This window comes from Arabidopsis thaliana (assembly GCF_000001735.4).
Source record: "Arabidopsis thaliana chromosome 1 sequence".
Lineage (NCBI taxonomy): Eukaryota > Viridiplantae > Streptophyta > Magnoliopsida > Brassicales > Brassicaceae > Arabidopsis > Arabidopsis thaliana.
Genome location: NC_003070.9, coordinates 12547281 through 12559819, shown reverse-complemented (window position 1 = coordinate 12559819; position 12539 = coordinate 12547281). Strand labels below are relative to the sequence as shown.

At 33.3% G+C, this 12539-nt stretch overlaps 3 protein-coding genes and 1 long non-coding RNA gene across 8 annotated transcripts; 2 read left to right on the top strand and 2 right to left on the bottom strand.

The window, feature by feature from the left end:
- Nucleotides 1-737: 737 nt before the first annotated feature.
- Nucleotides 738-3815, bottom strand: ARF22 (auxin response factor 22; the record flags this gene model as incomplete). Its single annotated transcript, NM_103162.2, has 14 exons — nt 738-807; nt 898-1085; nt 1173-1585; nt 1690-1828; nt 1902-1974; nt 2064-2177; nt 2288-2452; nt 2532-2622; nt 2714-2798; nt 2877-3014; nt 3111-3167; nt 3264-3359; nt 3572-3690; nt 3767-3815. The coding sequence occupies 14 exons, from the start codon at nt 3813-3815 to the stop codon at nt 738-740; spliced, it is 1797 nt and encodes a 598-aa protein (NP_174699.2).
- Nucleotides 3816-5456: 1641 nt separating this feature from the next.
- On the top strand, nt 5457-7165 carry AT1G34380 (5'-3' exonuclease family protein; the record flags this gene model as incomplete). 3 transcript variants are annotated; one of them, NM_001123937.2, is made up of 5 exons in its annotated part: nt 5457-5862; nt 5946-6089; nt 6215-6449; nt 6563-6785; nt 6882-7150. In NM_001123937.2, exons 1-5 carry the CDS (start codon nt 5521-5523, stop codon nt 6979-6981), a joined length of 1044 nt encoding a protein of 347 aa, NP_001117409.1. In that variant the 5' UTR covers nt 5457-5520. The 3 variants fall into 3 exon arrangements, with proteins under 3 accessions (NP_001117409.1, NP_001322365.1, NP_174698.2); NM_001333102.1 differs by lacking the exon at nt 6882-7150 and having other exon boundaries at nt 6563-6825; NM_103161.3 differs by having other exon boundaries at nt 5482-5862; nt 6215-6785; nt 6882-7165.
- A 25-nt stretch (nt 7166-7190) lies between these two features.
- On the bottom strand, nt 7191-9481 carry STOP1 (C2H2 and C2HC zinc fingers superfamily protein; the record flags this gene model as incomplete). Of its 3 annotated transcripts, NM_001333101.1 has the most annotated exons (3): nt 9236-9391; nt 8401-8863; nt 7319-8284 (listed from the first exon to the last, which is right to left on the bottom strand). In NM_001333101.1, exon 3 carries the CDS (start codon nt 8186-8188, stop codon nt 7319-7321), a length of 870 nt encoding a protein of 289 aa, NP_001319144.1. In that variant the 5' UTR covers nt 8189-8284; nt 8401-8863; nt 9236-9391. The 3 variants fall into 3 exon arrangements, with proteins under 3 accessions (NP_174697.1, NP_849746.1, NP_001319144.1); NM_103160.5 differs by having other exon boundaries at nt 7191-8863; nt 9236-9481; NM_179415.1 differs by having other exon boundaries at nt 7191-8863; nt 9232-9374.
- AT1G06753 lies at nt 8840-9256 on the top strand. The gene has a single exon (NR_139144.1). It is a non-coding gene; the product is annotated as an other RNA (long non-coding RNA).
- Nucleotides 9482-12539: the final 3058 nt, after the last annotated feature.

Here is a 12539-nt window from a genome sequence, read left to right as displayed (position 1 = left end):
CTTAATCTCCCAAAAAAAATCTACATTATTGACTGTTTTAATACAATTCAAGCATGTGAAATGAAGAAAAAACTCTTTACCAAAATCTGAATACTCGTGATGCCGTTACACCCGATCTATGATAACTTTTTATATCTTTCCTGCCTCTACTTCCTTATTTATAAATTTTTCTTAATCATGACAGTTGAAATATCTACTCACACAATACTTTTTTTGATTTAGTAGTTTTAATTGAATATGAATTGGCCGAATTCCCAAGTTTCCCATAAATTTATATATATATATTAACTAGTTGTGAGTGGTGACACAATTGTAGTGATAGATTTAAGGAAATATTTACTAAAAATATAAACATATTTAGCAGTATCATTTGTTTATGTCTTTAAAATATCCGGTTTTGCAAGTACAATAATAGGTAGAGTAAAATCTTTAATTTATTGAATGACTATATACTTCGTGTTACACAATTTTCTTTTCAAAATATCATAAAATAAAATACTACACTCAAATTTTTAGAATGTAGATGTGATATGTATATTGTATGAATTAGAAAGAAAGCTCTATATCACGACAACAAGGGAATTTTATTTTATTTATGGACGATGGAAACAAAAGTACATAAGACAAATGCATGCAACAACAAATAAGAGAAAAATAAAAATAGGACAAGACACCGGTAACATTTTCGACCCCTTTTATTACATATGTTTTGATTCTTAATTCAACTTGAGAGACTCTTACTGGACTTCAAGTTTTTGACCTCCTCTTTTGAATATCAATATCTTCTTCACCATGTTGCAGAATTCACTATATGCAAACAACACAAAAAATGAAATATCAACGTCTCTCAAGATTTTAACTAATCTTTCAATCGATAGAAATAGAAAAGAAACTTACGGCCATGGATCGTCTCCAACAAGCATCTTATCATCGTCACTATCTGTGAAAGCTATTTCCCATTGGTTGCGAGTTTGTAATTGGCCTTTGAGATCGAAGAGCTCCTCCAATTCTAGTATTAGCTGATCATATCCATTCAGAACACTTAAATCCACAGCTCTTTCTATTGTTACACCTTGCATTTGAACCTGTTCCATATCAAGATTGCGTGAGTTGAGTACAATGAGAAAAAGTTTCATATATAAAGAATAAGAATATATTGATCTTATACTTACTTTGGTACAAGTTCTAGTAGAACTGAACTGCTTGCTTTGGATCTCTGTTGGTGATCTCAAAGTTTGGCTTTGACCAAACTTTTTTCCTTCAGTAAGTTTCGAAATCTCCGAGCCAATTTCTTCAATGGGATCTTTGATCACTGAAGGAGTGACCAGTGAGACTCCAAACAGCCTAAAATTAGTGCCAGTCTTGGTTGTTATATTTTCTTCTATTTGTGTAACCATTTGGTTATTGTAATTTAGTTTGGGCATTGGTTGGACAGGGTAGCTCATTAGCAATCTAGAAGGATTCATAACATCTTCAGTTGTATCACGATAAGTGAGAGAAATATTCATCGGGGAGGCCACGCTTAGTTGGCCAATTTCTTGTCCTTGTGTCAATATAGGAGGCAAGAGATGTGATGATGAAGAACCTGTATATAAAACAGGAATATTGAGAAGGTATTTAAGAATCTCAAATTCATTAAATAGAAGATTAATTCTTTAAATAAAAGATTATAAGAGTCTCTTTTTATACCGATTTCATTAACTTCTCGTAAACGCTTGTTCTTGAGCAAAGATGGTCGCGGAACATTTAACGCAGGCATTAAATGTTCGATCTCCCAGGGTGACACTTTATTAGGTCTCGAAAATGATGCAAATTCATCCCACTGCACCTGCAAGATTAAATTTATTGCATTCAAAAACGTATTCCTAAAATGATGTTTTAAAGTGTGAATGAAATTTTACTTCTAAGTTGCGCCACTCTGAACACTTCCAATGAGGAGAGAAATCACTAACTCCAATAATTGTCCCAAAATATCTTAATCAATAGAACAAAATGTGTTATCATAGATAATATTAAACATTACAAATATATTTAAGTAGAAAAAAGTTTTCATCTAATGTTACCTTCTTTCAGAGAAATCATCACCCTCAAACCGCATTGTAAATCTTGAACCAACATTGAACTTATTGTTCACAGCATCTAAGAATTTGTCGTAACTGACAATAAATTGACTTGATCTGATACTTATAAAGACACAAAAAATATATAAACCTACATGTTGAAGGAACTAATCTATTGATAAATCAATATAATCTTAAAAGTGAGTTCAAATGGTTCTTTGAATTACCTTGGCTTGTAAACCACAATGAACATACATTGGTTATCAAAAGCATGCTTTGCGGAAGCAATCACCCCATGTCTCATACTTTCTATTGATATTATTGATGAAGGTATATTCCCTTGTTGATGTCCTGCTCGTCTGATACCAACTCGTAACTCTCCAGTCTCTCCCCTGAAACCACAAGTAAATAGTTTAAAATCCAAAACTCAAGAACCAAAAGATCCCTATATAAAAAAAACCAATAATATACCTAACGAATACAATAACATCCCCTGCAACCAATTTTTTTGATGTTGTGAATGCATTCCAACCAGTTGTTAACAAATGTCTTTGCGGTGTACCTGCATGGGATAAGAAGATTATTAGTTACTTCTCTAGGATTTATTACCTCAATAGTTGTGTTTGAATTATATGAATAAAAGGAATTATTACCTCTATAGTTGTGGTTGAATCTCCATTGATTACCATGGAGATCTGTAGCAAGAAGTTCTTGTGTCGGTAGAGGCTGAGACATATCCTAAACCAAAATTTAATATGTAATGTCTAATGAAAGTTTAAAATTCAAATTCGTTTAAAAAACTATAACATTAAATACCAGGGGAGGAAGACATTCAATGGCATGTTTTTTTGGAACAAAGAATCCACCGCTTGTATCCGAGGCCGTTAAAACCTTCGTAAAGGAATTAACTAATGGTCTAAATTGATTTTCATTTTGAGTAGGGATTACAACTTGCTAAACATTTAACAAAATCAGAAAATCAATCAGCTATAATAAGAGAAAAAATAGAATTAACTGAAAATAAAAGAGAAATACTAAATTTTCACTTACAGTTGTATCTGGCATCAAAGTGATCTCAGCATAAGTCTCATCACTATTGTTTTCCACCTAAAATCAAACATCAAACAATTAACCAATTACTTATTTTTACAATGAAATCAAATATATATCATGCGTATTCGGTAAAACATAATAGAGATATACCTTAAGTTGAATAGCAATAACACGACATTGAAGCTTAGAAGGAAGATCACAAATTGGTTTTAACTCATTCAACTCTTCTCTTGTAGATGCCTCAACCTGAAAAAAGTCGTCAAAAGGTTTTGATACACGAGAGAGAGGGAGAGAGAGATAGGGAGAAAGAAGAGAGAGAGAGAGAAGAGGGAGAGAAGAGAGGGAGAGAGAAAGAAGAAAGAGAGAGAGAGAGAGAGAGAGAGAGAAGAGAGGGAGAGAGAAAGAAGAGAGAGAGAGAGAGAGAAAAAAAAAAAAAAAAAAAAAGAGAGAGAACTCACAAGCTCTATATTGCCTTGAGGAAAGTAATAAATCTTTTCTCCAAGTTTTGGAATATCACACAAAGGCCCCGCACAGAGTTTCCATAACTGCTCGTACATATAACTCTTGGATCCATCAACTGCCGAACAAAAACTAAAACATTATAACCAAAACAAGTTTTCACTAAAATAAAATAAAAAGTCAAAATTTCTTACTTATGCCTGATAATTCAGGTTGTGCATTCACAATGTTGCCACTTTCCATAAGCTCGTATCTAAAGATCGGTATACCAAAATATGTTATCCCAACAATTATTATACAACTTTCTCTCTTTCCTCAACTTCTCTCGCGACCATGAGAGCACAGAATATCACATTTATAGGTAAGAAGTATTAAAATACTTTCTTAGATTTGAATACTAAATTTAATAAGGTTACCAAAAATTAATAAAAGTAATTTAGAGAAATGTCATTAATATTTTGACTACATATAAGAAAATCATTAACTTACCAAAATCAACATATGCTTTATTCATATATAAGTTGAGTAATATAATACAGTTTTAATACTTACACCGTGATCAGACCTTTCATATGGGATCTATGGTACATCTCATGTTAGATTTTTCTTTTCGCTTCCTCTATAAGTTTATAAGGATTCCTTATAAACCGGGGTTCTATAAGTATATATTGTCGATATTTGGAGAAATTTCCAAGGGCATGTTCCCCTTTCCATTTAGTTGTGATGTGAATTTGCATGTATCCCATGGCTATTGGGATGTCCTTGGCATCAGGGGTGGATTCCCGGTGGTGGTTGTGATTTGGCCTTATAAGGGGGTGTGGATTATAATATGATGAGTTCCATCAAAAATGTACAAGGGTTTCTCGTTGCCTCTCAACCCGAATGTCATCTAAGCATTTTGTTCTATGTTTTATATTGATGGCTTTTATTTTGCTTCTCCGTCAAAAACGTGTTTCCGTATTTTGTATCTCTGTCAAAAACATGATTTCGCATCTTCCGCCAAAATGTGTTCAATGATTTTCCCGTCTAAAACATGTTTTCCGCAAAAAAAAGTAATTCTTTATATTTCTGCCAAAAATATAACTTCGTAATTTTCTTTCAAAATGTGATTCAGTGATATTTTCACCAAAAACATGATCATGATTTATGATGGTGATCAGATGATCATTAATAGTGATGATGATCACGAATGATGATGGTAGTATGATGATGATTATAATAGTTATTATTTACTATTAATGATAATTATTTAGATTATAGAATATTTTTTTTTATCATCTATAGAAAAGTTATTAATTGAATAAACTTATTTATCCATTAATTCAATAATTTAAATGACTTATGGTTTTATCCAAAGTATTTGCTAAATGAATTAGATTGACTCATTATCCATTAGAAATTAAATTTGTATGGATATAGATTGGTTGGATTTGGTTTAACCAACTTGACATCCGTAAATATAACACCCACAAAAAAAAACTTATAACACATTAGTCAGACAACAACAAAAAAAAATACGATTTTTATTTGTATAGATTTATTTGATCCAATAAGTTTACCTTACTTAATTTAATTTGTAAATTTTTTATTCTTGTGAGAGTTAAAATTTTATTTGTTGTCAACTACACATTAATTAAAAACTAATTATATGAACGCTTATCTAATCTAGAAAAATTAGATTATAATTTATAAATAAAAATGTAGATGATCGATCTAAACAATCCTTTTTAAAATTATATATGAGAGGAAATCGAAATGAAAAGAGAAAAGAAATTTGACCAATTACAACAATGGTGATGCTAGTGCTATCATTGAGACTACACTCTTAGAGCCCATTATAAGGCCCATTACGTAAAACATAATAATCTCTGAACTAATAACAAACGACTATGGGATATTTGATCAATTGACTTGTATTCTTGTAGAACATACGCAGAGGTTGACGACGATGATAACAGTAGGATTTATTCAACCCAATTCTCTCTTCTCCTTCTCAACTAAATCCATCGACAAGACACAACCTTCACGAACGAAATGGGTCTCTTCCTCGTCCTCTTCCTTTTCTTCTCACTCTTCCGTTGAGACATTTCATCGAACAGGTAATGTGCAAGTTCTTCAGAAAGATGTTCTCTGTGGCAACAATGAAGAAATTAGGAAGAAGAATAAAAGGGTATTCTTCTTAGACGTTAGTCCACTTTGCTACGAAGGAAACAAACCCAGTTCGCAAGCTTTTGGTCACTGGATTTCACTCTTCTTCTCTCAAGTCAGCCTCACTGATCCTGTCATAGCTGTAAAAATCTCTCCTTTTCTTTGATTCTTTCTTCCGCAAGCTTTTTCTCTTCTTCGATCAATGAAAGATAGTTCCTTTTGTAGGTTATCGATGGAGAAGAAGGTAACCAACGACGCAGAGAATTGTTGCCTTCATATAAAGCTCATAGGAAATCACCAAATCATGGGAGATACTCTAAGAGGCCACATCAGTTTGTTGATGAAGTTCTTAGAAAATGCAATGTGCCAGTGGGTAAAACTGTTTAATACTCAATGTTCAATAGACTAGCTCAATTCTGTAGCGTGTATATAGTTAAGTGAATTAGCCGTAGAAGTGAATGAATGATCTTACTGGATTCTTGTTTATGTGTTAGGTTGTTAGAATAGAAGGGCATGAAGCAGACGATGTAGTAGCTACGCTAATGGAACAAGCTGTGCAAAGAGGATATCGTGCGGTTATTGCATCGCCTGATAAAGACTTTAAGCAGTTGATCTCAGAAAATGTTCAGATTGTCATTCCATTGGCAGATCTCAGAAGATGGTCCTTTTATACTTTGAAGCACTACCATGCTCAATATAATTGTGATCCACAGTCTGATTTGAGCTTTCGTAAGTGCCTAAATCGACTTATGGCTACAAACATGTCTCTTGACGCTTGTCTTTCTGTCAACTTTCTTTGTTAAGTGTCAAAGCCAACTCAATCCGGCTGGTTCTTGTGATAGGATGTATAATGGGTGATGAAGTTGATGGAGTTCCGGGGATTCAGCACATGGTCCCGGCGTTTGGAAGGAAAACAGCGATGAAACTTGTGAGAAAACATGGTTCTCTGGAGAGTTTACTAAGCGCAGCAGCTGTAAGAACCGTGGGGAGACCATATGCTCAAGAGGCCCTTACGAAATACGCAGACTACTTGAGAAGAAACTATCAAGTTCTTGCCTTGAATAGGTTCTTTCTTTATCACTTTAAACCCCTTCATTTTGATTGATTATGCATCACTTGTAAGATATTCTTGCTGATTCTTCAATCATTTTTGTATCATAGAGATGTGAGGGTACAGATTCAAAATGAATGGCTGATGGAGAGAGATACAAGCAATGATTCAGAAGTATTGTCAAGCTTCTTCTCAACATTGCATGGATGATACTGACAAGCTAAAGCACACTCTCGCATTTTAGCTGATAGCTAGTTTTTGTGAGCTTGAAAGTAATTTTAGACATTGTAGTTCATATCTGATTTTGTTATATACTTCCATAGATATGAATCAAAATGTGCAGTTTGTTACTAAATTTGTTTATCACTATGGACATGGCTGGTTAAATCAAAATGAACCATAATAAGTAAGAAAAAAAAAAGAATCCAACTTTCTGCTATTCTGATATTATTATTATGGCGAAAACAAAATTACAGACACAAAAGAACTGCTTAAAAGGCTAAAAACTAGAACATCTTACATAACTTATCATATATATGGCAATGCCTTAGAGACTAGTATCTGAAACAGACTCACCAACATTCCTGGGCGAGAAACCACAGGCATTCGCAATAAGCATTTGAAAAGAACTCTCTGAATCATCAAACATCAGTCGCGGAAACTCGTGGAACCCTCCAAAATTACATGTATCAAAGTTCATTGGTGAGAACGACTCCTCAAAACATATCCTCCCATCAGTCATTCCAGGCTGTGTGGTTTCTTGGTTAGCATTTGATGCAGAACCAAGATTGAAGCCAACCATTCCTTGGTTGTTGTTCCCGCCTTCAGAGCTCCCTCTCTGAGTAGATGTACTGGCTGATGGTTTTGTCTCTTCAAGAGGGATTGCAGGCGTGTGTCCCTGGAACAGAGCTATGTGACCAAACAACTTGTCTTTCCTTGAAAATGTTGTACCACAGGAACAAAGCCACTTGTTTTTCCCGCAGTGCTTCTCGTGGGTTTTAAGATCTGCAATGACAGAGAATTTCTTGGTATGGCACCGGCTGCAAGTGAAGCTTTTATCGCAGTGGGTGCGTTTATAGTGATTCTTCACGCATAGAATCGTTTTCAAAGGCTGGAACTTTTTGTGCTCCTTGTTACGTTTGCAACCAAGGAATGGGCACGAGTACCTCTTGATCAGCATCGGCTCAGACCCGGGTACGGATTCTTTGTTCGGTTTCGCCAGAGCAGCTGCTGTTTTGTACTCATCTCCATGCCCTCTCATATGCATCCTCAAATTCGCGTCTCTCTTGAAACCCTTGCCACATATCGTGCAGAAGTGAGTATGCGGTGCGAGAATCTCTTCTTTCTCAAGCTGCAATATCTCATACGAACCGGGAGGAAGGTTCTCTCCTTCTTCCACATCATCTTCATCTTTCATCTCATGTTCCTCCACAACATGACCTTCCCTCTCATCAACAAGAACCGGCTTAGGCAAATCGAACTCTCGAGCACCACAGTTGTTATTGTTCTGACTCTGTGAAGCAACGTTATTAGCCTCCCTTACATAAGGGAACACGGCTGAACCGGGCTGCCCAGTGAATGGACCCGGAGCTGTTGACATATTATGCTTAACAGATGGAAGAAGACTACCTGCAGTTGAAATAAGCTGTATGATAATGGAAGTAAGATCCGTCGTTATAAGCTGCTGCTGCTGAGCCGCGAGCTCGTCTTGACGACCTTGAAGCTGCCCACCACGACCAACAAGAAGATGAACAAGATCCTGCAGCTGGTGAATCTTCTGCTCCATAAAAGAAAGGTTACTCAACATCGTCCTTGGATCCCACGCTTGAGCCCTAACACCTTGTAAGAAATCAACATTTGCTTGAATGCTCTCTTGCAATCCAGGCTCCACACCCATCTCATAATCCAAGATTGAAGCATCTTCCCACTTCTGCTGGGACGTAAAACCTGCGAATGTCGAATTCCCACAGTCTGATGAACCCGGCTCTCGCGATTTCGAAGAAGAGCTTCCCCAATTGGTGTTGCACAAATCGTCTTCAGTTTCCATTTTTTAGTTCAAGATCTTGTTTTTCAATTAAGAGAACAACAAAACCTACAAAAGAAACCATAAAAATCAAATCTTTATCAGAATCAGAATTAGGACCAGCTCAAAGTTCATCATACACACTTCACAGAATCAAATTTCATTACTAAGATTCAAAATCAAACTCAAAATTATCGAAATCAACACAAATTCTTCACCCAAACAAACAAAAAAAAATCTTCACACATAACTCTTAAGATCCAAAAACCAAACGGTCAAACAAAAAAAAATCATCAAAATCATCAAATCAAAACTCGCCGACAACAAAATAAAACCCTAAATCAAAAACAAACACGATAAAAACAAAGTTTCACAAATCAAAGATCACTAAATCAACAGAAATGAAAAAAAAAATAGAAAGAGAGAGATTGAATCACCCACAAGAAGAAAAGCTTGAGATGGAACTTGGAGAGCACCAATGGCCGCTTTAAGAAGAGAGATAGATAGAGAAAGTGATGATGATGATGATAGAGAGAGAGGAGGAAGCAGCGCCTGAGCGGGGCTCATGTTTATTAGCTTTGGGGTGCTCTCCACTTTCTGATCTACCCTATGTAAAGTCAACCCATTAATCTCAACCGTTGAAATTATATAAAGATCGGTATCAATCAGATCTGACGGTGCAAAACCATATTATCGCATTGAACATGGTAACGATGCATTAGAGCCGTTGATTTATGAGAAAAAATAATTGATTACGAGGTGATTAGAGTAAGTCAACCTAATCATCGACCGTTCGTTTATAAGTAAAATCAGATCCGACGGTTTATATGCGTTTATCGCATCAAGAACAGTACCGGTGTATCGCAGCCGTTGATTTAGAGAGGTGTGGGTGGGGTCTACGCTATAGTTGGTCGTAGTTTAAATATTATTATTCGTATTATCTTTCTCTTTCTGTCTGTCCATGCACTTCATTTTTGCTTATTTGACTTGGCTACTTCAAATATTGAATATTGTGTGCATTAAATATTTGTTTTATTTCAACTAGATATTTGACAATTTATAAACAACAACATTGTATCTTCTACAATTTTGATGTTCGAATTGGTGGAAAAATAGTTATAAAGGTGATGTTTATCATATCCTCCTTCTATTTTGGATTAGTTGTTTTTAAAGGTTTTTACACATAAATTAAAAATAAAAATTGTGTTACTCCTAATTAATATGTTATTTTATTTAATAATATTAAATAATCATCTAAAACAATTAAAAAAATTAAAAAATTTATCAAAAAGATGCATTGAAAATATAAAACGACAACTAATTTGAAACAAATTTAACTTCCCAAAACAATACTTATTTTAAAACGAAGAGAGTATGAGTTCAACAAACATTTTGCTTCAAAATTGGAGTAATGAGAGATAAATGTAAGAAAAATTACTAAATTTGTTGTAAATCAAACCATATTTATTTAAAATTTGTGAGTAACCAGAATAAATTTCATAGAATTGCCATAGCTAAATAATTTTAAACTGTACGTTTCACAGTCGTGAGAATTAATCTCATGAAAATAATAATATTCGACATAGTTCATATTAAAATTTACATCTTCGAGTGTTCATCTTTTATATTGAACTCCCAAAAAATATATTTTTGTTATATTCAGATGAAGATAAAATCTATTTCACTTCTAAACTGGAGTCTGTTTCAAGATTCATCTACCATAAAATCTAATATAAGTGTCTTTTAATTTGGCTTGTCTAATTAGTCTAACACTTGACAGAATTTTTAAACATACATCTAGTATTTATATCAGTATTTATCTAATTTATTGTTGTGACTTAATTGAAAGACACTATTCTGCATATAGTATGTATCTAGTTTATTGTAGTGAATAAAATTTTGATTCTATATGCATGCATAAATATACATATTTAGGTATATTCTGTATGCATATTTAGGTGTATAAACATGTAAATGAGATATAATCATTTTAACTATTTCAGGCACAAAATATAGAACAAAAAATGTTGTTTACGTCTAGTTTTTTCATGTACCACATGATATGTGTTTACTTAAAACATAGTTATATTTTTTTTGTAAAAAATCAACCCTTAGTTACTTCTTCGCCAACAGAAATTATGATCATACTATTAATTATATTAAAAATCTGGATAGATATCGAAAATTACCAAGAATGGATATCGTGAATGATATAGCCACTTTCAAACAAAGAAAAATTAAATAAGAGGATAAAGTAACTTAGATTTTGAGGAATCTCCAAATTAAATTACATCAGCCAAGTGGAGTCACCTGCCACGAAGGTTCTCTCGTTCATGCACTCGTTGTTGGAAGGCCAAAATTGAATACTAATGAATTTTCTATAGTTAAAGTAAATTATCTTTCATACAAAAAAAAAAAATGGATCGTTGATTGGGAAACACAAGATTCCCACATGCTAAATCCCTTCTGAGCTAATTAAAGAGTGTCGCCGTTAATAGCAACAACATTCACCATTTTCAAAACCAATGGTTACCTTTATTTTGACTTTGGATTTTCTTGATACTTATACAATCCCAAACTTATAAGTTAATGCTCTTTAATTCGTTTTCATTTTCACAAACAAAAGGGAATTTAAGTTCGGCAGCAGATTCGGATTCGCGAAATCTTAATTAGGGTTGGGCATATTGGTAACCCGTTCCGGTTCAGATTAAATAGGTAATGGATTTACTACTTAATACAGTAAAAAAAAACATCTTCGGTTCCAATACATCCGGGTTTAGGTCGGTTTGGGTAAAGAGTTTGAAGCCCTAAAAATACCCAAAAAATAAAAACGGATATTTTTTATGTAGATATCGGATAACCGAAAAGAATCTTAAAAATTTGTTAATTTTTAATAAACTTAATTATATTTGAAGATATTTTACTAAATTTTGTCAAATAATTTTATATAGTAAGTATTTTATTGTGTGACAAAATTTAGTCAAACAATTGTTAAATGGTAATTATGATTTTCATAATTTGATTGGTGTCATCTAACCTCATATAATTCAAATAGCTTTGGTTTTAGTGATTACTCAAATTTCAAGCTCGTCTAATGCATATTCTTAACAAAAACAAAACAAATTGTTATCAATAAAAATAATAATCTTATCTATATAAACAATACTATACTATAAAACATATAATATCAACTTTTCCCAAATATTTAGGATTGATACTCAATAAAACACATGCGAATTTCTATTAGACTTTTCTAAGTATATTTATAAAATATGCGTTGCATTTAAACGAAACAAGAAAACGGTCTTCGTTTTACGTCAGAAAAACAAACAAACAAATCAATTTGAAAAAGAGAAAGAGGTATATAGTAGGAGTGTTCAAATCCAATTTTGAGAAATAAGAGAGAAACAAAAAGGAGTAATTGTTTAGACAAAGTGGGCAAATATGATTACACCAACAAAAGTGGTGGGAACCTCTCTAACTCTAGTGTCTATGTCTCTAATTACACCAACTCCTTTTTTTAGTTTAACCATTTATATTAAAATTTGACAACCTTAATTCCAAAAATGATATACCACTTCCAATTTTACATTCTTTTATTACTTTATCACAATGTTTAAAATTTTAAATAATAATCTAAATTTCATAACGTGGGCAACTAAACATGATTAACTTTTCCGGAATTGCCACTTTAATTCTAAAAAAAGTTGCTTTAAAATGCGACTTGACTACATGAACGATGTTG